General features: G+C 40.7%; 1 protein-coding gene across 3 annotated transcripts in view; it reads left to right on the top strand.

Annotated features, from left to right (window-relative positions):
- CEP131 (centrosomal protein 131) overlaps positions 1–22,892 on the top strand; it is a 33,403-nt gene that overhangs the window by 2,838 nt on the left and 7,673 nt on the right. Inside the window, exons 2-20 of one of the 3 annotated variants that reach the window (XM_083354437.1) lie at positions 117–313; positions 7,095–7,192; positions 7,439–7,556; positions 8,451–8,554; positions 9,466–9,579; positions 10,009–10,170; positions 11,039–11,156; positions 11,474–11,599; positions 11,744–11,915; positions 12,387–12,487; positions 12,720–12,914; positions 13,359–13,550; positions 13,945–14,082; positions 14,851–14,976; positions 15,312–15,428; positions 20,323–20,425; positions 21,028–21,229; positions 22,054–22,161; positions 22,693–22,810. In XM_083354437.1, coding sequence (XP_083210563.1) covers positions 134–313; positions 7,095–7,192; positions 7,439–7,556; positions 8,451–8,554; positions 9,466–9,579; positions 10,009–10,170; positions 11,039–11,156; positions 11,474–11,599; positions 11,744–11,915; positions 12,387–12,487; positions 12,720–12,914; positions 13,359–13,550; positions 13,945–14,082; positions 14,851–14,976; positions 15,312–15,428; positions 20,323–20,425; positions 21,028–21,229; positions 22,054–22,161; positions 22,693–22,810 — 2,592 coding nt within the window. In that variant the 5' untranslated portion in view covers positions 117–133. Of the gene's footprint in view, positions 1–116; positions 314–7,094; positions 7,193–7,438; positions 7,563–8,450; positions 8,555–9,465; positions 9,580–10,008; positions 10,171–11,038; positions 11,157–11,473; positions 11,600–11,743; positions 11,916–12,386; positions 12,488–12,719; positions 12,915–13,358; positions 13,551–13,944; positions 14,083–14,850; positions 14,977–15,311; positions 15,429–20,322; positions 20,426–21,027; positions 21,230–22,053; positions 22,162–22,692; positions 22,811–22,892 lie in introns of all 3 variants that reach the window. The other 2 variants (XM_083354438.1, XM_083354436.1) reach the window with 2 other exon arrangements.

Below are 22,892 nucleotides of genomic sequence, written 5' to 3'. Positions count from 1 at the left end.
CAAGAGATTTTAGTAATTCCAAACATGTGTAAGTTATTATTACAGTGTTGAATAATGCACATGGAATAAGCAAGACATATGGATCAATTTACTCATTATTTTCCCTTTATTTACAGAGCTTCACTAATTCAAAATGAAGAGTGCCCGTGGCAGCAGTTCTTCCTTTCAAGGAAACGGTGTCAATGGTGTAGACCTCATTCTTACAGGACTGCCTATGCAAGTGCTTCAGCGCCCTAGCAGTGCCTCCCCAGGCAAACACATTGCTCGTTCCATTTCTGTCATTACTGAAAACAAACCCAAGAGGAATATCCTGGTGAGTACTGATATTGTAACAAGCTTTCTTCCAAAGCTTATGGTTTATATTCATTTCACTCCTAGTGAATAGATTTGCTTTAAATGTAACCTTTAACTTCTATCGATGTACAAAGTAATAATGTGCCTTCAATTTGTCTGGATGAAGAGCTTTGTGCCCTGTGATTCTTTTGGTCAAATCAGAGAGAGAGAGAGATGAGCCAGTAGTATAGCACAGGGCTTTTCAACCTTTTCACCGATTGTACCACTTTTAGGATATGGCAGTATTCGAGTACCACCTAGGAAGATGTCAAAAACTTGACTAAAAAAACCCCACAACCCTATTCAAAGTTGCAATTGCACTGAAATGACTTATTATCATTTTTCACACTTATGACCATTGCAACATGCCCAGGGTCATGTGATTTATGCTTGGATGCTTGGCAACTGATTCATATTTATGATGGTCACAGTGTCCCAGGGAAATGTGATCCCCTTTTGTAACCTTTTAAGAAACAAAGTCAATGGCAGGGGTGCTGGTGGCCAAGTGCTAAGGCGGGATTTCCCTCCCTCCCTCTTTCTCATGCCCACCTCCTTCTGAAGGAAGAATTTGAACCCCTCCATATTTTCTCTCTTCCATATATTCATCAAGCAAGGAAAAGCCTCCAGAGACAGAAAAGACAAGCTGCTGAGTGAACTAGCTTAAAAAGGCACATTCCCCTTTAAGAATTAGCTACTGGCTAGAAAGGAAAGTTACAGAGGGCAGCCATCACTTAAGGAAGAAAAAAAAATGTAGTAAGTATTGGCTGCCGGCTAAGACAGCCTCCTCAAATGGCTCCATTCATAAGTAAAGGAATGCTACAGGCAAAATCCATTCAGGAGAAAAATGCTTCAAAATCCCTTGCAGCAAAACTTACAGCTAACAACAGCAGAGCAATAGAAGCTAACACAGCCATCAGCCAAATAGAAATTTCCAAACACTCCTTAAGAACACAAAGCCCATATTGCACAAATCCCAGAACTTCAAAAGCACATAATCCTTCCACCCTCCATCTCCCTCCCCTCCCTCCATTCTCATCTCCAGCTGCTGCTCCCTTTCTTCATTTTTCATTCTTCAACCCCTCCCCCTCTGCATTTCTTGCCTGTTTGTTGCTGCCAGCTCAGGTGGCTGCCACAGAAGTTGTAGATCGCCTCATGGCTGGCCTGCTTTGCATGCTTGATTTCTTCCCCCTCACACACCCTCCTCCTCCTCCTCCTCCTCCTCCACCTCCTTTCCCTTTGGTGCAGCTAGAGCCCACTCCACCTCCTCCCAAGGCTGCTGCTTTTTTTCTCCCCCCCAACTTCCTCCTTTTACAGCCTCTCCTGTCTCTACCCCCCCCCCCTCCTTTCTCATGGGGGAGGATGAGCCAGAAGTGAGCCTGGGACTTTTGCCTCGCCCCAGCCACTCTGCAGCTCTGGAGGATACTCACTGTAAGTCCTTGCCTGCACTGACTCTTTCTCTCCCCCACTATACTTGGCTAGCCAGGGCTGTGTACCACCTGCCACTCATTAATGTACCACAAGTGGTACATGTACCACCGGTTGAAAAGCCCTGGTATAGCAGATAAGAGGTTGGATTAGCAGTGGAGAAACCCAGATTCTCTTCACTCTCAATCACAGAAGCTCACTATGTAACTTTGGGCCAGTCATTGCCCCAGGCCAACCCACCTCACTAGTTGTGTTTTTGTGGTGAAAAAGGAGGGACCTCTATATACCGTGCTTTGTATAACCTTTGGAGCTAACAAATGAAAGGCAGGATGTACATCTAACAAAAAGAACCATAGTTGCCTTGACAAAATACTTCACCTTATCTAGAAACATCCCTTTTCTCTCTTACCTCTGTCACAAAAGGCAAAAGAAGCTTCTGCATCCCTTTTGCAAATGCTGGAGAGTGTGGAGAAAGCATTGCCTTCCAATCTTTGCTTAGGTTTCCCCAGCACTAATCAGAACCAGATAAGGGACGCGGTGGCTCAGTGGGTTAGGACGCTGAGCTTGTTGATCAGAAGGTTGGCAGTTTGGCGGGTCGAATCCCGAGTGCCGCATAACAGAGTGAGCGCCTGTTACTCGTCTCAGCTTCTGCCAACCTAGCAGTTCGAAAGCACGTAAAAATGCAAGTAGAAAAATAGGGACCACTACGGTGGGAAGGTAACAGTGTTCCGTGCGCCTTTGGCGTCTAGTCATGCCGGCCACATGACCACGGAGACGTCTTCGGACAAGCGCTGGCTCTTTGGCTTTGAAACGGAGATGAGCACCGGCCCCTAGAGTCGGAAACGACTAGCACGCATATGCGGGGGAACCTTTACCCTTTTAATCAGAACCAGAAGATGCTTCCCTGCAGGGGTTTTATACATGGGGAAGTTCCTGCTTTTTGCAAATTCTACAGGATGCTGAGGGAATTCTGTGAAATACAAAAAGGTGAAGCGTTGTTGCTCTTTTCTGTTAAGATGCAAGAAGGCCAAGTTTCACAAAACACTTTGAAGAGGGTGCTTTCCTCAGGTCTCCCTTGAAGTGAATACTCCTTCAGAGACTGGCAAAGCCCTGAATCCTGGACAGTCTAGTTTTCAAACATTTTCAAGGGCAGAAACTTAAAACCTTAATAATCATTTATCTATCTTTTATCTTATCCCTTCTTCCCCTCCCTCAGGAGGCAAAGCATAATTGATGGGAAATTGGCAATAAAATAAAAAGAAAATGCAAAATTAACATTTCTAATGTACCCCCCCAAAAAATGAAACATGAATTTTAGTGATGAAGCAGGAGCGGATGATTGAGTGCATTTAAGATCCTTCTCTAACCCCACTGTTCTCCCATAGGGAAGTCTGTAACCCACTTTGAAAACATCAGTCTGGTAAAAAACTACATAATCATAGGAGATCACAAGAGAATTTTAACTTGAGTAAGGCTACAAAATTGCACCATCTCTTATAGTAAGCATCCCTCTGTAGAAAGTTTTTCCATTCATGTATGCCTTATAGCCAAGGGAAGTTTCGTATTATTTTGGATTACAACAATGTACTAAGAAATTCAATCAACCAGACTTATAAATTGGGTTGGGGGTAGAGCAGAACTCTAGCTGTAAGTTATTAAAAGTCATTTGATGGAATTGTGAAATACAGGAAACTCATGAAAGAAATGTGTTTGAGAAATCAGCCATCAGTGTTATAATGCAGTCTGTTGCTCTGCTCAACAATAGACAGGGATTATGTAGAGTTTATAGGGATGTGTGACATTCTATCAATTCTTTTTTCTGTCCATATTAAAACCTTTACCATTTAAGTGAGAGAGTACAGAAGAAACTATGGGACACACTTCATGACCATCAGTGGGGAAATTTCCCAAAATTTTAAAATGGAAAGGATCAAACAGTTTTCAGAACAAGCTGTCATGATAGTCAGGAGAGAATGAAAGAAAAAAGCAGGATAGCTGAACATAGATTTCCAGAGACAAGAAAAAACAAACCAACCCAATGAAATTGGCAAATCAAGGAAAATAAGGAGATAAAATACTTTTTTAAAAAAAGAACAGAGAAAATATGAGAAAATCTATAGCTAACATGGGAACATTGAATAGTTATTACAGAAGAAATCTAGTGGAGGCAAAATAGGTTAAAGAAAGATAGACAATACTGAAAGTGTTCAAATAGAATTATAGAATGATATAAATGTTTGCAAAGATAGAAGATATTAAAAAACCAATTTAAAAAGTTGACATGAAATACAGACACTGAAAAAGAGTGAGAAAAAGAGAGACATTTAAATTGTAGACCTGGAGGTGGTTACTGAGAATACCAATTGACTATAAGAACAATCTAATCAATCCTACATAAATAATCCCTTCTTCTCTAGCCTTGGCCAATATTGTGACTCTGTATTGCCATACACTTGACCAAGCTGATGAATCTGTTCTGACACAAGGCTTTTTGCCTCACTAGATCTACACAAAATATACAACTCTGTGGAGACTTTAAAAACCTTTTTTTTGCTGCTTAAAAGTTAAAGAATACTTTCAAGACAAAAAATCCCAACACATTTAGTCATTAATTCAACACATCCTGGGACTACACAGTACTGTAGATTATACCAAATCCCAGATGCATAAAAAATAACAGTACGTGAACACCCCCAGATAGATGTAACACTGAATCAGATAATTATATTGAATGTTCTTGCCCGTAAGCTTATCAGTAATTTTTTAGTTTTTCTATTTATAAAAATTGATAAAACAACGTTGCTAGTAGGGCAGAACAAAACGCCATCTGAGACCTCAAGAACAACAACATTAGCAAGCTGATAAGAGAGTCATTTGTCATTATGAATAAACTGGATTATTTCAAAGAAAGTGAGAAACAGCCATCTTGTAATAACTTTTATTTTCATATCCAAATGGCTTTATATCAGAAAAAACTATGCAATCTGATGAAAGACGTTACTGAGGGGACACAAGACCATATTTATGTAGACTTGTAGAGGCACCTCAGGAGCCCAGATCTAGTATCTTCTCTACCTCAATACACAACCCTGGGCTTTTGTTTGTCAAGCATTGGAACCCATTACATGCTGGAATATCGGATAATAATAATAATAATAATAATAATAATAATTATTATTATTATTATTATTATTATTATTATTATTATTATTATTATTATTATTATTATTATTATAAAGTTGGAAGGGACCTTGGAGGTCATCTAGTCCAACCCCCTGCTCAGGCAGGAAACCTTATACCATTTCAGGCAAATGGTTGTCCAGTCTCCTTAAAAACCTCCAGTGTTGGAGCATTCACCACCTCTGGAGGCAGGTTGTTCCACTGGTTAATTGTTCTAACTGTCAGGAAGTTTCTCCTTAGTTCTAGGTTGCTTCTTCTTCTCCTTAGTTCTAGGGTTACATGGACTTAAATTTTATGCCATCAACATCCCAGCTTACATAAGAGATACTGCAACTTCCTAAAAAGATTGGTTTCTATGGGCAATCTCCTTATCACCTTTTTAACTACCGTGGATGTTGAGGCACTATATGCCACCACCCTCCACAAACAGGGACTTCAAGTCATCCATTATCACTGATGCCAACATAGCGTCCCTTGCTTTCAGACCCAATCATACCTACACGTATAGCTTCACTACTATCCCAGTGTCTTTTGGGCTGATAATGCTTTCTCAACTTCTACCTCCTTTAAACTCTCCTTTCCTTGGGATTCATTGGTTATGTTTTCATCAACTAGGCCTTGGGGAAAAAAATAATCAGATTACATTATGACTTCAACAATATCTATCCAACCATCATCCTCAGCCTGTATGCAGAACAAATCCACTTTGTGGATGCAGTGGTCAAACTACATAATGGGTACATGAACACCACTTTATACAGAAAGCTTATAGACCATTATGCATGCCTACATCCTTCTGCCTTTCATTTAGAACATCAGCCCAAATATATCATCTTTACTCTAACGATCATTCTCAACATGGGTCATAAGGCCACCCTCCCCAAAGGAATCATACCATATTTCTAGGAGCCGAAGGTCTCTACACAGTACCATTTAGATTAATAAACATAAAAAATGTTTAGGTACCGTTTTTATAGCTAACGGGGACAATGAAATGTGTCACAGACTTAAGTGAAGCGTAGAGCCTTGGTGGAGCAGTGGGCTAATGCCTCCTTAAGTAACACCAGCTGCCTGCAATTAGTGCAGGTCCCACCAGGCTCAAGGTTGACTCAGCCTTCCATCCTTCCGAGGTAGGTAAAATGAGGACCCAGATTGTTGGGGGCAATTAAGCTGACTTTGTAATAATGCCACTTGGGGTGTGTGTGAAAGCCCTAATAAGCAGGCATATACATAGAATGAGGGCTACTGCTAAGCTTGTAAGCCGCCCTGAGTCTTCGGAGAAGGGCGGGATATAAATGGAATTTTTTAAAAAAAAGATGGGGGCCATGGGCAAAAAAGGTAGGGAATCTGCTCCAACTGCTTGTACATAAACAAGTACCCACAGCGAGAAGCAGATTCTCAAGGGAATGGGAAACAATACAACAAATGTGACATTAGCACTCAGAATAAGGGCAAAGTAATATTAGACCATTTCAGCCTTCTAGGACACTCCATTACAAATCCCAAAGTAGCCATTTGGGGAACAAAGAAACTTTGCCAGTATAATTGTGCAAGAAATTGCTGAACTCATATGTAAAAAAAGGTTCAAGTTACCTCTGAAGGCTTCAACAAACAATGGATGTTTAACACTTTATTACAATTGATTGTGTAATTTGCATCTGCATAATCCATCTGTCTTTCCCATCTTCCCTCCTTGCTCCCCATCCCATTAAAATCCTATATCAGTCTAACCATTCATTGTAGCTGAAGTCACCAATCCTAAGCCTTTTAATTAAAAGTCTGAAAGATGCTCCCTCTGATGTTCAAAAATACAATAAACTGTAAAATTATAGTAAAAAAAACAATCCAATACAAGATGGCCTTTTCCTCAATATAATGTGCATGTCTTTGAATATAATTTGGTTCAATGCTGTTGGATAGATGTAATTCTTTGTGTAGTAGGTGCTTTAGCTTTTTTTAAAAAGCTGGTGACATGTAGTTCCTCCAAATGAATTCTTATCTTCCCACCGAAGATGATGCTGTTCTGTCATTTGTAGTTAACTAGGCTGGAATGATAGAAATGAGGCAGTTTTAATAGCTGCGTGAGATAATTTTTGTCTTGATAAAATACAACATGTAAGTACTATTTTGTTTGTTATAAATTGTCTGTCTTTCAGGAAGATGCAGGGCTTGCTGCCGCCTCCAGAGCTATGAATAATTTACGAAGATCCAACAGTACAACACAGGTTAATCAGCAAATGAATGATGCCATAATGTGAGTGTTAAAACACTTCATATTGAAAAATAAACTAGCCTGGAAGGCGTCTTAGAAGCTTTTTTTGTTCCTTTGAGTACTCTGGGAAAGCCGAGTATCTTTCTTTTGGGATATATCCTTTAGACTGAACATAAAATATTGGGAGTGGGTTTATAGGAATAAATATCTTTCAGAAAAGCTCAAAGCAATGCTATGTGTCGACGTCTGATGGATTCCAAATTAATCTCGTCATTTTCCTTTTTATAGCAGCGCAGATCACCACGATGACTTCCTCACGTTGTTTAATAGCAGCTCAACTGGAAGAAAAAAGCTAGCAAGTCTAAGCAAAGATTCCCCAGAAAAGAAAACCACCTGGAACGTGCTAGTAAGGGTTAGAGCGCATTATTGCAAAATAAAATAAAATAAAAATAAATCCCAAATTCTTAGCTCATCTGCTGTGTTAAAATTATATTTCCCTTAGGATACTAACATTGCCATTTGACTGTTGGGAAAATGCAAGGTACCCATATAATGTAGTTATCACACATGCCACAGTAATGAGCAAGTGACTTATCATGCCTAAGTGACTATCACATAACAGCTGCCGAGTAAGTTTCGCACTTGCCTCCGGGCAAGAATAGACTTCTGTCCATAAAGGAAAAAAATGGTGGGAAAGCTGCACTCTACAAAAAAAACCAAAAACTTTTGCCATCATTTTTCATAGGCTTTATGGAACTAAGTGCTGGTGGAGCAGGAAGAGTCAAACCTGGGTTCAAAAACCCAGAAAAGATTTTATTATACCACAGATGAATAGGCTTTTACCAAAGCTTTTCTGTTGACAAGAAAAATTTAAGCTTTTTTTTTTTTACATTTTCAGCATCTTACTCTGCTTTCTTTCTATCTGGTTTAGCTGTCATCAGCACAGCAATTCCTCAAAAGCTATATAGGGGCTATGGTATGGGTGCTTTTGATTCCTATCTGCTTTTGAAGTTCCTTTGACTCTGCTCTGATTTAGGCATGCTCATGACTCTGTCCAGAAACTTCCACACTCGGCATCAATCTGTTCGTTTTAAAGCACTCTTAATTTGATTTAAAAAAAAACCAGCTATCTACAAAGTTTTGAAATCTGCTACATTTATTTCACTGGTTTGTAGCAAAAACTGGTGAGATTGAGCAATTTTTTTGCTTGAGGAATTAAAAGAGTTTTTGCTAAAATGTGTGTAGTGAAGATCTGTGTATTGTTACTTTCATGTATACTTACTTTTGGTTATTTGGTCAGGATGAGCAGCCCAGGATATTTACTGCCTCATCCAGCACTCCTGGAAACATGAGGAAGAAAGAATTCTGTGTACCCCTTGCAGCCAATTTCACCGCTAATAATAGGTAAGAAATATGTGTAGGTGGTAGAACGTAATGTCTGGACATTCAGCTAAAATGCTGGCATTAAGCTGCAGAAAAATTCCCATAGCTTTGATGGTACCACTTTGATTTAACAGTTGAATATGGATGATACTTTGAGAGTAGGCTCAAACTGCCATATCTAAAGATGAAGTAGGCACATAAGCAGGGTGGACAAAAGGCAGAAATCTTGTTTAAAAGATCCCTTGGGGGAAGTAGATAAGGAGGAACTAAGTCGTTAAGGAGACAAAAGGAAAAATGTCACATGAGCCAGACAAAAGAAGTTTGGCCTGAGCACATGAGAAACCCCTCCCCAAATTTCATCACCAGCTACTAGATTTGTAAATTAAAAAGAGAAGAATAGCTGCCAGTCTTGTGGATCCACAAAGCAAGCAAGCACTTTGAGGGATAAACAGGATCCTTAAGCCCATTCCCTCCAGTTGTTCCCTCCAGCCAAAACCTAGGTAAGTATGGTGTGTGTGTGTGTGTGTGTGTGTGTGTGTGTGTGTTGCGAAATAGCATATATTAGATATGGATATATTTTAACCAAGTGTTCGGTTGAAAGTGATTTTGAGTGTTTTTCCAAAGCTGTGTGTGTATGAATGAGTCACCATAACTTCCACCTGGGAACACACGTAACAATACCAAGTCCTGAAAAACAAATACTCCTAGAACCTGAAAAGGTATAGTATTGGCATAGTTGTGAATGCTGAAGTTCGTTATTTGAGAGATACCTCTAGGTCATCCGGAATGCAGCTGATTCCAAAAATCTGGCTATCTATTGAATATGAGACAGTTATTAAGTGGCAAGGCACCAGAAGTCTGATCTATTTTGATAATATATTGGAGAAATTATTCTGGAAGCGTGCTGACATATTTTTCTTCTATTTTATGAGGAGTAACAAAGGCGCCATGGGCAACTGTGTCACCACTATGGTGCATAACAATTACTCGACTACAGATAAAACATCTGTGCCAAAGAGTTCCAATCAAGCGACAACTTCGCTCAAGTAAGTCTTGTATATTCCTGTCCTAGCTTTCCTTCAGTGATGGAGTTGGGAGCAGTTTGGTCAATATTTCATGCATGAATGAGATGCTGGAGATGAGAGAGAAGGATAAATAGACCACACTAAGTACTCCTGAACTCTTGCATGCTTAGTCTAATAACAAAGTTGTACTTTTAATTCTATTTTCATGTTAATGCAGTGTGTCACATCAGCAGTCACTGGACTAAATGTGAGCAAATAAGAGATTGTCCAGCAACTGCTAGAGTATATGTTGTATATAGAAGTAGTTCTCAAGGATAGCAATCCCTGAGAAATCATAGTACAAATTAGTATGAAAAATGGGAAACATTCTTTTAGTATATCCTAAACTGAAGAGACTTGCAGCATTTCATAGGATCCTATTGAGCAGTGTATTATTGTTTCTTTCCTTAGCAACATCATCAAAGCTACCTCTAATGAAGATACAGACGGCAGCAGTTACATGAAATCTCAGAAGAACTTTTCCAGCAGCAACATCCTGGCTTGGAATAATAACACCAGTAGCAGCAATCCCCCGACTAGGATACAAGAAGTTTCTGAGGAGGAGGCTGAGCGGTAAATCTGAGAAAACTGACAGGAAGAATGATGATAGGAAGAAGTAACAAATTATGCAGAAAAATCAGAGGAAGTGAAATGAGGGCATATAACTGGGTTACTAGTTAATTGCCATATTTGATTTGGCAATTTCCAGTTAATAGCTTGTGGTTGGTTTTTTTTAGCAATTAGGTAAATTTTGGGCAGTAATAGTTGCAACTCAGCCTGTGTGTTCTGAAGGATGACAGAAGCCATTCAGTTATACTATGAATTCACTGGAAAAGGCCGTCTGAAATGTTTTGTCCTTTTGTGTGTGTGTGTGTAACATTAAGAGTGGGGAGAGGAGTAGGAGGTCTTCCAAAGGTAAACCACTACATTTTGGTTTTTAAAACTACCTAAATCCCAACCAGATAGGCCTTTTGTGGCCATTTTCTTATATTTAGACGGTAGTTAGGTGACAATTGATGTGAAAGGCCTCACAGAGGAAAACTGCATCTATTCTACCATTAAAACCATTCCAAAACCAGAAAAAATGGGCTGAAAATGAACTGGCAACATTGGGCCATTTTGCCATCAATATTCGCAGCCCCATCTCGGGATGCTTGGATACAACTGAGGTGTTGGGTGGCTGTGTACTATTTTATAGAGTGTTACTTGCAGTTATTAGTATATTTTCACACCTTCCTTAGAGCGGTGTATTTTTGAACACTGCTTCTGGATTTCTAAAAACTGGAGGTAGGAGTGTTTGTGTGAATATAGAAGCCTTGTGGTCAAGATCTGTTTTTCAAGGATGTTTTTCTGTGCCTTTCTTAATATCAGGAACTGTTTTGCTTGACATGGCAGTTGGAAAGCAATAGTCATCTTGCATGAATTTTTTTCCCTGTTTTAGATTTGTTAACCAAGTCAATTCGGCTGCTGTGACAATCCAGCGCTGGTACCGGCGGCATTCTCAGAGGCACAAGGAAGGTGTCGCTCAACTTGAGCGATTGTTAGCTTCCAAGAGAGAGGTTTGTGGTCTGTATATATTGTATCAAAAACTTCTGAAGGTGCTGAAAGGATGTTTTGTTTTGAATGAATTGTTTTGCATAAGCTTTAAATGGGGCTTGTTAGTTTAATCTTTTTTAACATTTGTATTATTGTGTTTTGTTGTTAGCCGCCCTGAGTCCTTCGGGAGATAGGGCGGCATATAAGTCCCAAAAATAAACAATTAATTAATGAGGTATGGTTCTAGTTAGATTTTAGGGAAGTTAGTTGGCTTTTTTTCTCTCTCCTAGAGATAGGGTCATCATGTAGTTTTATAATACTTGTGCTGTATGTTTTTAAGGAAAAGCAGCAGCAGCAGCAACTCGCAGATGAGGGCAACATCTTGGATTTGCAGCAGAGAAGAGATGATGAGAGGAAAAAAATACGAGCGGAGAAAGCTCGCCTTGCCAGAAGAGCAGCCATCCAGGTAGCCATTTGCTTATTGATATTGCTAGTCCTGGGCATAGTCTTGATTGATTTATTGGTTTCAAAGTTAGACCAAGTATGTTTACTGGTGCAGGAGGAAGTGGGCCCTAACAAAACAGAAATGCGAGTTAGTGTTTTGCTTTAGGAGCTGCAACAAAAACGAACCCAAAAAGCTTTAGAAACGCAGCAGCGTTTGGTGGAGGAGGAGCTGGCACTACTTAAAGAAAGCAAGAAAGCCAGAAGGAGGAAAGGTGAGAAAGCCAGCTCTTTAAAAAACAGCAGTCCTGCTAACAGCATCATCAAAGCCAACAATGCAGGTGAGAAATAATGGAAGATCTTGGAACATTTGGCCTGGGGGGGGGGGCGGGTGGAATCTCCTAAACTGCATTTCTCAAAATTCAGTATGCACACTGAATCTGTTTTAAATGCAAAAACGTTTCTATAGCGTCGTGGTATTATTTAGTCTTTAACATGGCAGTGAGGAGCAACAAACAAGTAGCATGCTGAAAATAAGGAGTAAGTTCAGAAACATTTAACTTGCACACAGGCAAATAATGATAATGGAAAAATATGGGCAACTGATGTATCCTCGTAGACTCATAGTGAAAAGCTGATTCACTGCACTTTAGAATTGCTTGGAAAACCAAGGAAGATTATTTCAAAAACAAACTTGGGCTTGACATACACCCATTCTCGAAATAGAAAAGATAGTTAGTTCTCATTTAACAATAAGATCAATTCTGAATTCTTTTTCTTACTGAAGCAAATGCTTTTTGTTGCTACTGCAGGTGCCAACTTCCACTTTGCAGGAATAGATCTAGACGAAGCTTCAGCCGTGCCATCTCTTTGTCGCTCAGCACAAAACAAAGGACTTGAGGAACAGCCACAGGTGTTGTCTTCTTCTGATGTTCCTGGAAGCCCAAATACTTACTTACTTTTATGATTTGTATAGTTCCCAATTTCTGCACTTTTAAATGTTTTGGTTGGCTGGGAAGTATAAGATTTTGCAAACCTTAGAAAGGAGATGGATGAGCCCTCCCTATGTCAGTGAAATGTACTGATAATGTTTATTTGGAGTTCTTCGCAATATTTCATGCGCATGGATTTTCTCTGTTTCCCAGGATGGGAGCTCCGGGAAAATGGCCAGTGAAGATTTGGATGGTATGATGAGCACAGCCAGTAGGATGCATTCCAAAATAACCTTTCATGACCTGCTAGACACCCTAAAGCTTTTGGAAGCAGATCCAGAATTTCTGCCACCGCCACAGTATCAGCCACATTTTTTCAAGGATTACAAATATGCCTGGATAGATGGGGTAATTGAAATATAAATATTGCGTTGTCTTTTCTCTGTAGATCCTTTGAATGAAATTGTACAGAATTTGTTTGGGCTGGTGTGAAAGTGGTTTAGGGAAGAGATGAGAAGCACGTACCCCCAACTGATGCTTCTTGCTTTATGTTACATATTCTACTTAGAGCAAACTTTTGGGAGTTGTGAGCTGGAATATTTTTGTCAAACTCGAGGACATTTGTAATTGTTTTCCAAATATTTACAGTTAATCTCCCAAGACAAAAACTGGTGAAAGCATCCCTACTTTTTTGAGAAGCTCCATTCCCCCTTTCTTGAGAAATATTTTTAATCAATGGAATCACACAACAATTCTCCTTTTTCCCAACAGTCGCAGATTGAAATCATTCTGTTTGGTACTGCCACAGTAGTCTATATCTGTTGATCCCAAGAATTTTCCCCTGCAATACAGGATTTGGACTCAAATTCTCTAACCACTGACAACCTAGAGAAGTTTGGAAAATTGAACTGCTCACTGGGAGCCCCTGAAGAAGGAACGTTATTGTCAGAAACAAAACTTCAGAATATAATGAGCTTTTTGGATGAGATGGAAAAATCTGAGCAGGAACGACCCAGATCTGTTGCCTCAGCTTCACAGCAAGAGGTGAATATGGCACATTTAATTTTTATTGATGGGGTGGGCTGCTGGGGTGTGTGTGTGTGGGCAGACGGCTGTTTCAAACAATTGAGTATTTTGCTTTCACTGATTTGAAACAAAAAATATTTGAAATTAAAAGCTGTTCAGTTGGTATTGGCATGATGGCTTCCAATAATCTGTTCATAAGAGTTGAGAAGCTTCAGATAGTTGGAACATAGTCTGCCACGTGTAAAATGGCAATTTTACGATGGCGTTTGTTACGACGAGCAAAGTTTCCAGTATTAGCGTCTTATTGCACAGAAGGAATCTTTCATTCCCACCCTTAAAGGAGATTGGGTGAAGGAAACTAGGGTTGTACCTCAGTCTGACTATTCCTTTTGCTGCTTATCATACCTGCTAGGGATTATTGCCAGAAGAAGAGCTCGCCCACTTGGATCAGGTCTCGGCAGTTGCCACAGAGGTCACCAGCTCTATCCAGAAGCTGAGGCTGGAAGTAGAAGAAAAGAAGAAAGCTGTTGCTCTTCTACAAAAAGCACTGGTGGGTGACCAGGACTTGATTCTCTACAGGAAGGGTGTCGGCATTACACAACCCAATCTTTTAAGCTCTGTTGAGCGGAAGGATGCATGAACCTGTCAAAAGATTTAAGGTGCTGGTACTTACCTTTAAAGCCCTACATGGCTTAGGCCCGGGATATTTGCAGGACCGTCTGCTGCCGGGAACGATCTCCCATTGCCCGGTACGCTCACACAGGGAGGGCCTCCTCAGGGTACCGCCGGCTAGACAGGGGGACGGCCTTCTCTGTGGGAGCGCCAGCCCTGTGGAACCAGCTCCCCCTTGAGCTCCGGATGGCCCCGGATCTCCGGTCCTTTCACCGCAGCCTTAAAACACTTCTTTTCCATCAGGCTGACCTGGACTGACAGGGATTTTAATAATGTTTTTTTTTATTTTTAACTCCAATTTTAATTTATTCTATTGGGGCTGTTAATTTAATTCTTTTTAACTTTTGTATTGTTGTATTTTATTGTTGTTAGCCGCCCTGAGTCCTTCGGGAGATAGGGCGGCATATAAGTCCCAATAATAAATAAATAATAATAAAAAGAGGGAGTGTCTGTCTTTAGCTGCCTTTTCAGGTTCCAGCAGTGTTGTTGCTGATGAACAATCCATACCAAGAAACGATCTGCTTAGGAATCCCAATGGCTATATTTAACATATCCTTTCTTTTCCACTTTTTTTTTTTTGGACTGACTAGATAGCATAACGTTTAGGTTTCCTTAATTGCCCTGGTTTTGCCCTTTGTCCCGACAGGCTCAACAGCAGGAGTTAACTGGGCAGCATGTTAAAGATGTACAGAAAGAGCTGAATCACCAACTGACTGTGCAGAGGGAGCAGTATGAAGGTGCAATCCAACGGCACCTGGCCTTTATTGACCAGGTAATTTTTTTTCCTTTGCTTTTTGTTTTGCCTTTCCTTTCCATATAGAACTTGGGAATATCGGTATACTCTATTTCCCTATCTTGCAGCCTCTATTTACTTGTATTGCTGGCATGTCTCTTCAGAAATTTCCGTGGGCATCAGCTAGCAGTTAGCATTCTAAGTTGAAATGCTCTCTTGGGAGCTTGTGGGGGGTAGTTTTGTATCCATTTCTACCTGAATAAGATGGCAGCTTGATTCCAGGTACTTTCTGCTAGCTAGCTAATGCTTCACGTTAGTACAAACAATGGATAGAGTATGCTGTTAGTAATACTCTCTTGCACCTGTCTCTACAGCTCATCGATGACAAAAGAGCTCTGAATCAGAAATGTGAAGCTGTGGTATCTGAATTGAAGCTTGTAGATCAGAAATATACAAAGAAAATTACCCAGATGCAAGAGCAGCATGAGTTGGTGAGGAAGTGACATTGGTGTAAGGGTTAAGGGAGCAACAGAGCAACTAGTTAAAACATATGGCTGGACTTAAGTTGGACTGAAATTTGCACAGTGCAAAAAAAATATATCAGTGTTTGATACCCTCCAGAAAACATGAGCCAAGAGAATGTTGGAAGCCATTTGAATGTTAGAAAGTTAGAAAAAGACTGTTTGAAATACTAATTTTTATACCATTATGGTTTTTCTTCTACATCTCTCAATGTTTCTCAACTTTGGTAACTTTAAGATACATGGATTTCAAGTCCCAGAAGTTCAAATCTATGGGTCTTAAGGTTGCCAAGATTGAGATAGATAGATAGATAGATAGATAGATAGATAGATAGATAGATAGATAGATAGATAGATAGATAATAGAAAGAATTAATTTCTTTTGTGACTTAATTATTCACAGTAAGACAACTTCAGCTAGAGCAAAGACAACTTTGCTGTAAATATTAATTTGGGCCAAGTAACCTAAACTAGCAGGTACTGAGAACGGATGACCTTAGTAAAATTGTAGCATGACCTCAGTAAAAATTGAGTATGATCTCAGTAAAATTGGACGTACATTAGGATTATTCCTGCCTTGCAATGCACTTTGAACAGATGCAATATTCCCAAAATGTTAAGCCCTTTCCCTTGGTCAATTTGTTTGATCCCTATGATGAGAGGTAATCTGCACTCTGCTTAAGCTGTATCCTTGCTTTTTTTCCTCCAACTCTCTTTATTTCCCACTCTTCCATTTCCCCATTTCTCTCTTCTCTCATCTTTCCTCTTTCTGTTTAGGTCTGGCGCACTCTGGGCCCCCTCTGTGAGGTAAACTTTGTGCATGCTGTTAACTTCAGCCTTTGCCTTTTTGCTAGTCTGGATCCTTTAAATGTGATTTTTCGTGAATTTCTTAGAGGCTGCTGTGCCTATATCTCTCTCGGTATAGGCATGGCAGATATTGCAATTTGGTGCAAAGTGCTATTCCTTGACTTTGATAATGATGCCCTCTTCAGCTCCTCTACTCAGTGCCCAGCTGAACAGGCTTTGGTGTTTATGAAGCAAAGGCAACATTTCCTAAAAGCTTGAGTAATTCATTATTGCCTACATGCACATTGTTTTGATTGGTGTAGGATAGACATGTCAAACTCACGACGTCATGTGATGTCGCGCGACATCTCGGAACTTTTTCCCGTTGCCAGCAATGGGATGGGCGTGGTTTCTCCGTGACGCTCCGGCCCGCGGGCCGGCAGTTTGACACCCCTGGTGTAGGAGATTGGATAGATCCAGAGTCACATACCCATCTGTTTTTAAATTTCAGGGGATAAATGTGGAGGTAGATTATAGATATCAATTATTTTCATGACATGGGTCCAGGTTACTTGAGGGACCATCTCACCCCACTGGGATTGGCCCGTCCCATTCGTGCCAGCAGAGGAGGCATGGTGTAGGTCCCATCAGCCCGATTATTCCGGCTGGCGGGGTCCAGGAGGTGGGGCTTCTTTGCGCTGTTACTCCTGCCCTCTGGAACACCTCACGCCCAACCCTCCTGTCTTTTCATACGGGCCTAAAGATGTGGCTCTGCCAATTGGGGAACAGCACAGTGGAGGTGATTGATCGAGCAATAACAGATCCCACATCCCCCCCCCACCCTTCCCATGTATCCTTAGGTTTTAACATTGATTTTAATTATGTTTAAATTGTACACGTATAGCCATATTTTTATGACTGTAAGCTGCTCAGAGTTAACCTATGGTAAGTTGGGTGGCCAGTACATTTGATAAATACATAAATTTTGAAAGGCATTGCAGATGGCCTGTGAAAGGGAATAAAATGATATAACTTTGCATTATATAAAAGTACAAATATTAGTTCTATGTGTTGCTATAAGCTTTTGGAATAAAATAGTAGCATTGTTCTTCAGATATGGGTAGTCCTTGGCTAACGATCTTACATTCAGCCACTGTTCAAAGTTATGGTGTTGCTGAACAAAGAGATTTATAATCAGTCCCCAAGGTTTATTTTTTTATTTTTATTTTTATTTTAATTCCATTTATATCCCGCCCTTCTCCGAAGACTCAGGGCGGCTTACAAGCTTAGCAGTAGCCCTCATTCTATGTATATGCCTGCTTATTAGGGCTTTCACACACACACACACCAAGCGGCATTATTACAAAGTCAGCTTAATTGCCCCCAACAATCTGGGTCCTCATTTTACCTACCTCGGAAGGATGGAAGGCTGAGTCAACCTTGAGCCTGGTGGGATGCGAACCTGCACTAATTGCAGGCAGCTGGTGTTACTTAAGGAGGCATTAGCCCACTGCTCCACCAAGGCTCTTTCTGCTGGCAGCTGCTGGCCCCACGAGGCTTTCTTCTCAGGGTTGTGCACACCCATTTCTTTACGCGATTTTGGAGAAGATGGCCAGTGTGGCCAGCAGCTGCCTCGTGAAGGGCCAGAGCAGACCCGCTTTGTCGGTATAGGGCAGAGGCCTCCAACCTTTTGAGCACCAAGGACTGGTGCTGTGGAGAAAGGTTTTTTCCGTGGACCAGAGGGGCGTGGTTTCACGTGCTGCCTGCATCCCACAGATGGGGCTTTGCTTATTTGTGCAGACCAGTTGCTGGCATGCTGCGGACCAGTGCCGGTTCACGGACTGGGGGTTGTGGGGACCCCTGGTATAGGGAACAAGAAGATGGCAAACATCAGCTGGGAATAGCAAAGTGCAGGGCTGCAGGGTCCTCAGAGCGCCGGGCAGTGAGGGTAGCTGAGGCTTCCTGGGGAGGTCAGGACTTGGTGTTGTACTGCTGGGGGTGGCTGTGGTTTCCAAGAATGGCTGTGGCTTAGTGTGGTGCTGTTGTGGCTTCCCAGAATGCTGCAGCTTTGCACATGCTGTTTGGACTTCCTGGGGCATTAAGCTGGGGCAGCCGGGGATTCGCACTGTGTAGTGGCTCAGGAGCTTCTTACAGCCTCGGTGCTGCACAGTTTTGGGCCTGCTTGCCATCCAACAAGGCACAGTACAGGGCAGCCTAAAGGGCAGAGATGCTGCAGGGGAGGGGGGAGAGAGATGGGCAGGTGGGGAGAGTTGAAACCCTTCCCTTATCTTACCAAGGTTTGGGGCTGGAAGGGACCAAGCCTAGAATGGTTCGGCCTGGGAAGGGGCTTCAGCTAATGACCAGTGGAATTTGTTTAGTGACTGCCAATGGGGAGTGCTGGGACTGCAGTTGCTAAGCAATATGGTCATGTGATTTTTCACTTGTATGAATGCATTATTTAGCAACCGAAATTTGGATTCTGGTTGTGATAAGTCGAAGAACTACTTATACAGGTTTAAGGAACCATCTTAACTTTTGGTGCCCCTCAAAAAATTTAAAGAATTGAAATATTTAGCAGGTCAGAAGTCCTTAGAATTGCTACTAATCAGAATAGAAAATACTTGTCTGTCCATTCGATTTTTCTAAGTCTAGATTTCAAGAATGCAATAATTGGACCTGACCTGTTTCAGTTCTTCAAGGAGCTACTTGTTGGGGAAGGGAGTGTTGGAATCGGTCACTATCAGATTTGCAATTAACCACTTGGTGTCAGGCAACCATTTACTGTTACTGCTACAGTCATGTTAAGGGCAGAGGTATCTGTTGAGAGACATTCTTAGTTTTATCTGTTGTTTCACTTTCTTGTCTTCCAGTCTTCTGGCCTGGATGGCAATATTATCTTGAGTTAGTTGAACCGATCTAATAATAACTATTTACAAAGATGATCGGTTTATTTCTTCATCAGTCTCAAAAAGAACTGATAACCTAATAGGAAAACAGGTTAGAATTCCTTATGAATGTCTCTTCCCTTTGCACACAGACCATTTATGCTGCTGCAAGTTATATATCACCCCCCCCCCCAAAAAAAAACAGCTCTTGAGAAAACAACCAGCTGCATTGAATTTGGCACACTCCATCTCTTAAGAATTCTCCCATTTTCCTTCAGATGTAACTCGGCTTTAGTTAAAAAATGTTTTGTTTTCAAGATTAGTCTGCAAAGATGATGGCGCTTCATTTTCTTATCTTGCTCCTAATCTGAACATTGATTAAGGTTAGACTCCCTCCAGAGTGACGCAGATCAGACTTGACCTTTTCCGGAACTCCAAATAGATTGACTCTTACAAAATAAAAGGCTCAGAGCAGTAATTTGAGGCTGCTGTGGTTTGTTCAGTGTTTTTTGTCTCCCAAATTTTAGGAATGAAAAACTTAAAAGATTCTCTTAATTTTCTTGGCCCAAACTATTGCAGTGGAGAAAACAGATTTACTAGATGATCTGTTGTTTAGTCGTTTCAGAGCTAAAGCATTTTTGTTGTTGTTCGGAATTCATATCTTGAGATTTGCCTTCTAAAATTGGAGCAGAAGAAAATGCCATTAATGTGGCATTGTAAAAAAAAAATGATATCCTGAATTAGTTTTTTTATTTTAAATAAATTTATTGTAAATGAATGAATGAATGAATCAAGGTTTTATTTATTTATTATGTACGCATAGGTTGTTATATAAATAAGTATATAAATTACACAGAGAGACATACACAAATAATATAAAGCATATAAACCACATGTGTGTCTTCATGTGCATTGGTGGCGGGGTGTTTAGTTTAGGATTTTATTGTGAATTATTTGTAAGTAATGTCAATTCATGCATTGCATACCTTGAAATTTAATTCAGAAAATTCCAGGAAGTTTAGTTGGCTATCTTATTGGATTCTTTTATCTCTTGCAAAGAATTCTCCTCTTCTGAAGCAGTTCTGATGCATTGGAGATTTATTGAAGAATCTTTCTTCTTTCATAGATACAGGATGGAATTTAATGAAACTCTTACATAGGTCTTGCTTTTTCTCTTTTTAATTCACGTAAAGGAAATAAAGAAGCTGAAGCAGCTGATGACTGCTACAGAAAAAATCCGCCGAGAAAAATGGATTGATGAGAAGACCAAGAAGATCAAAGAGATAACTGTTAAAGGTACTGTTAGAGCTGTCGTTATTTCTTCAGATTCTTATCTCAATAGCAGACATTTTAGTGAGAAAATAACCTGGTCCATGGAACTGCTCCCAGGTAGAACTATTTCGTAAGCATATTGTCTTAGGATTGTAGGTCTGATTCTTCTTCCCAGTTCCCTTTCTTTGCTTCAGCTTCGATACCTGAACTGTCATTCTCTCTCTCTCTCTTTAATTTGGGGTCATTATTAAAGGGAAATGTGCTTTGAAGTGGCAACATTTTTATAACTAGTTATGGCAGGGAACAATTTACAATAGTTCTTTTTCATTAAATGTAGTCAGACATGTACATTATATGCTATCTGGTCTGTTCTACTAATGATAAAGATACAGTTTCATTCCAATTACACTTGGCTCCTGGTAATGTGATGATTATGTGCTATAGGTCAGGACTGCACAAAGCTTTTAATATATTTTAGTAGCTCCGTTCACCTTTTGTCATCTTTGATTAATATAACAACTGGATCTGTAGGAAGGAGAGGGGCGTGTATAGAGTGGAAATTCTTGCTTTCATGCAGGCCCTTGAGGTCTACAATCTATCTCCCTTTTGCTTTCTTCCCCATTCAGGCCTGGAGCCTGAAATCCAGAAGCTCATTGCTAAACACAAGCTAGAGATCAAAAAGTTGAAATCACTGCATGAAGTAGAACTACTGCAGTCGGATGAGCGTGCAGCTCAGCGCTACATACGACAGACTGAAGAGCTGAGAGAGATGCTGGAGCACGAGAAGGAAGAGCAAGGACAGCGCGAGAGAGAACTGGCAAGGCAGCGGTATGAAGGAGGGAGCAAGTAGGAAGATGTGCAGCAGGAGAACGAGGATCTGGAAAAGGCTATTGCAGATGTGCAAAGGGGGAGGAAAAGGGGCAAAATTCCTGTGTGGGGGGAAAACAGGAGGAGGAAAAACTTGTGTAATATTTATTGTTTAGGGAAGGAAAACTTATGATGGCCTAGAAGACAGTGAGGCACAGAACGTGCATTCATACTTGGTAACAAGATGACTTCCTGCATTTGGTTAGGAAAGAGAGCAGTCCTGCAAATTTGTGAACAAGTTGACATCAGGATTTGGTGGAAAATATTGAGAGTATGCCATTGGGTTTCTAAGGGCAGATTGGAGGTATAGGAGAGGTCATCTGTGGACAGAGAGGCATCGTGAAACTGCTTGTTTTATCTGTTTAGAAACAGGAATATAGTGCAGTCTTAACTGCTACTGCTGTTAAGCATGTACCTAATACAGTATTGTGGGAGGAAAGTAATAGGCAAACAGTGCAGTTTGGGTACCATTCGCTGAAGTATCTTTTATGTGCCGGTTCAGGCATTTGTAACTGAGCCGTTACTCCAGGTTATTCCGTCCCCTCTGTTGCAGGGCTTTTCCATTTTGCAACTTCCACATCTCCTATGAAAAATTTGGTTTCTCTTGTTTGAAGCCTTTGGGTTGTTTTTTTTTTTTTAATAATAATTTTGCATTCCTCCAAGGTATTATTTTCCCCCCCTCCCATTTGTGGAAATCTTTGGCTTTGTATTTTCTATAACATTGGATCAAGCCAAGGATATTGATGACTCGCTAAGACTTCCTTTGAAAGGCTCCCTCTGAACAGGTATGAGAAGCAGCTGGAGCAGGAGGAACAAGCTCTGCAGCAACAACGGCGCCGGCTCTACAGTGAAGTGGCGGAGGAGAAGGAGAGACTAAGCCAACAGGCTGCCAGGTGAGAGAAGGCACGTGTGGGGTTCAGAACTGGTGGGTATGCTGAGCCAGTGGGCACTGACCATTTACATCGACAAGGCAGTGTTCAGGAAAAAAAAACCACGCAAGATCTTGAAGTCCCAAAGGTAAAAGCACATGTATTGTTCCCGCATGTATCTTCTTCTCTTACTACTAGAGCCTGGAGAATTTTCGGATGGCCTATTTATTCATGCGGCAGTGCTACATGAATTTTATAGCCTGTTTCAGGAGCATTATTTCAACCAAGTTCTGTTTAGCATTTTTCAGTCTAAAAGCTGCAGTTATTCTAGCATGCTTGGAGCTCCACTCCAGGTGGATAATGCACAAAATATTTTATTGGAAACAGATTAAATTGAAATAATGCCATTGACATGGTTACTTCCAGTGTATGGGAAATATTCCAGTTAATCACTTTAGAGGGTCAGTGGGAAGCACATTAAGATTGTGGGAAACGTATACATTGGTATCTGAGTTTGAACAATCCTATTCTGTGGCATTCATGTCTGATTCCCAGGCAAAGAGCTGAACTGGAGGATTTACGAAGGCAATTGGAAGAGAACAATTCAATTGTTACCAAGACTTTAAAGGAAGAATATGAGAAAGGGAAGGAAGAACAGGAACGGCGTCACCAGGTCTGTTATTTCTAGACTTTCTACATAATTTTGCTGTCCTCTTCATTGCTCGCACTTGAAGTAAATTTACGTTGGGGGTCAC

The sequence above is a fragment of the Vipera ursinii genome, assembly GCF_947247035.1.
Source record: "Vipera ursinii genome assembly, chromosome: 2".
Taxonomy (NCBI): Eukaryota; Metazoa; Chordata; class Lepidosauria; order Squamata; family Viperidae; genus Vipera; species Vipera ursinii.
Note: the sequence above shows the minus strand (reverse complement) of the source record. Positions and strands in the feature narration are given on the sequence as shown.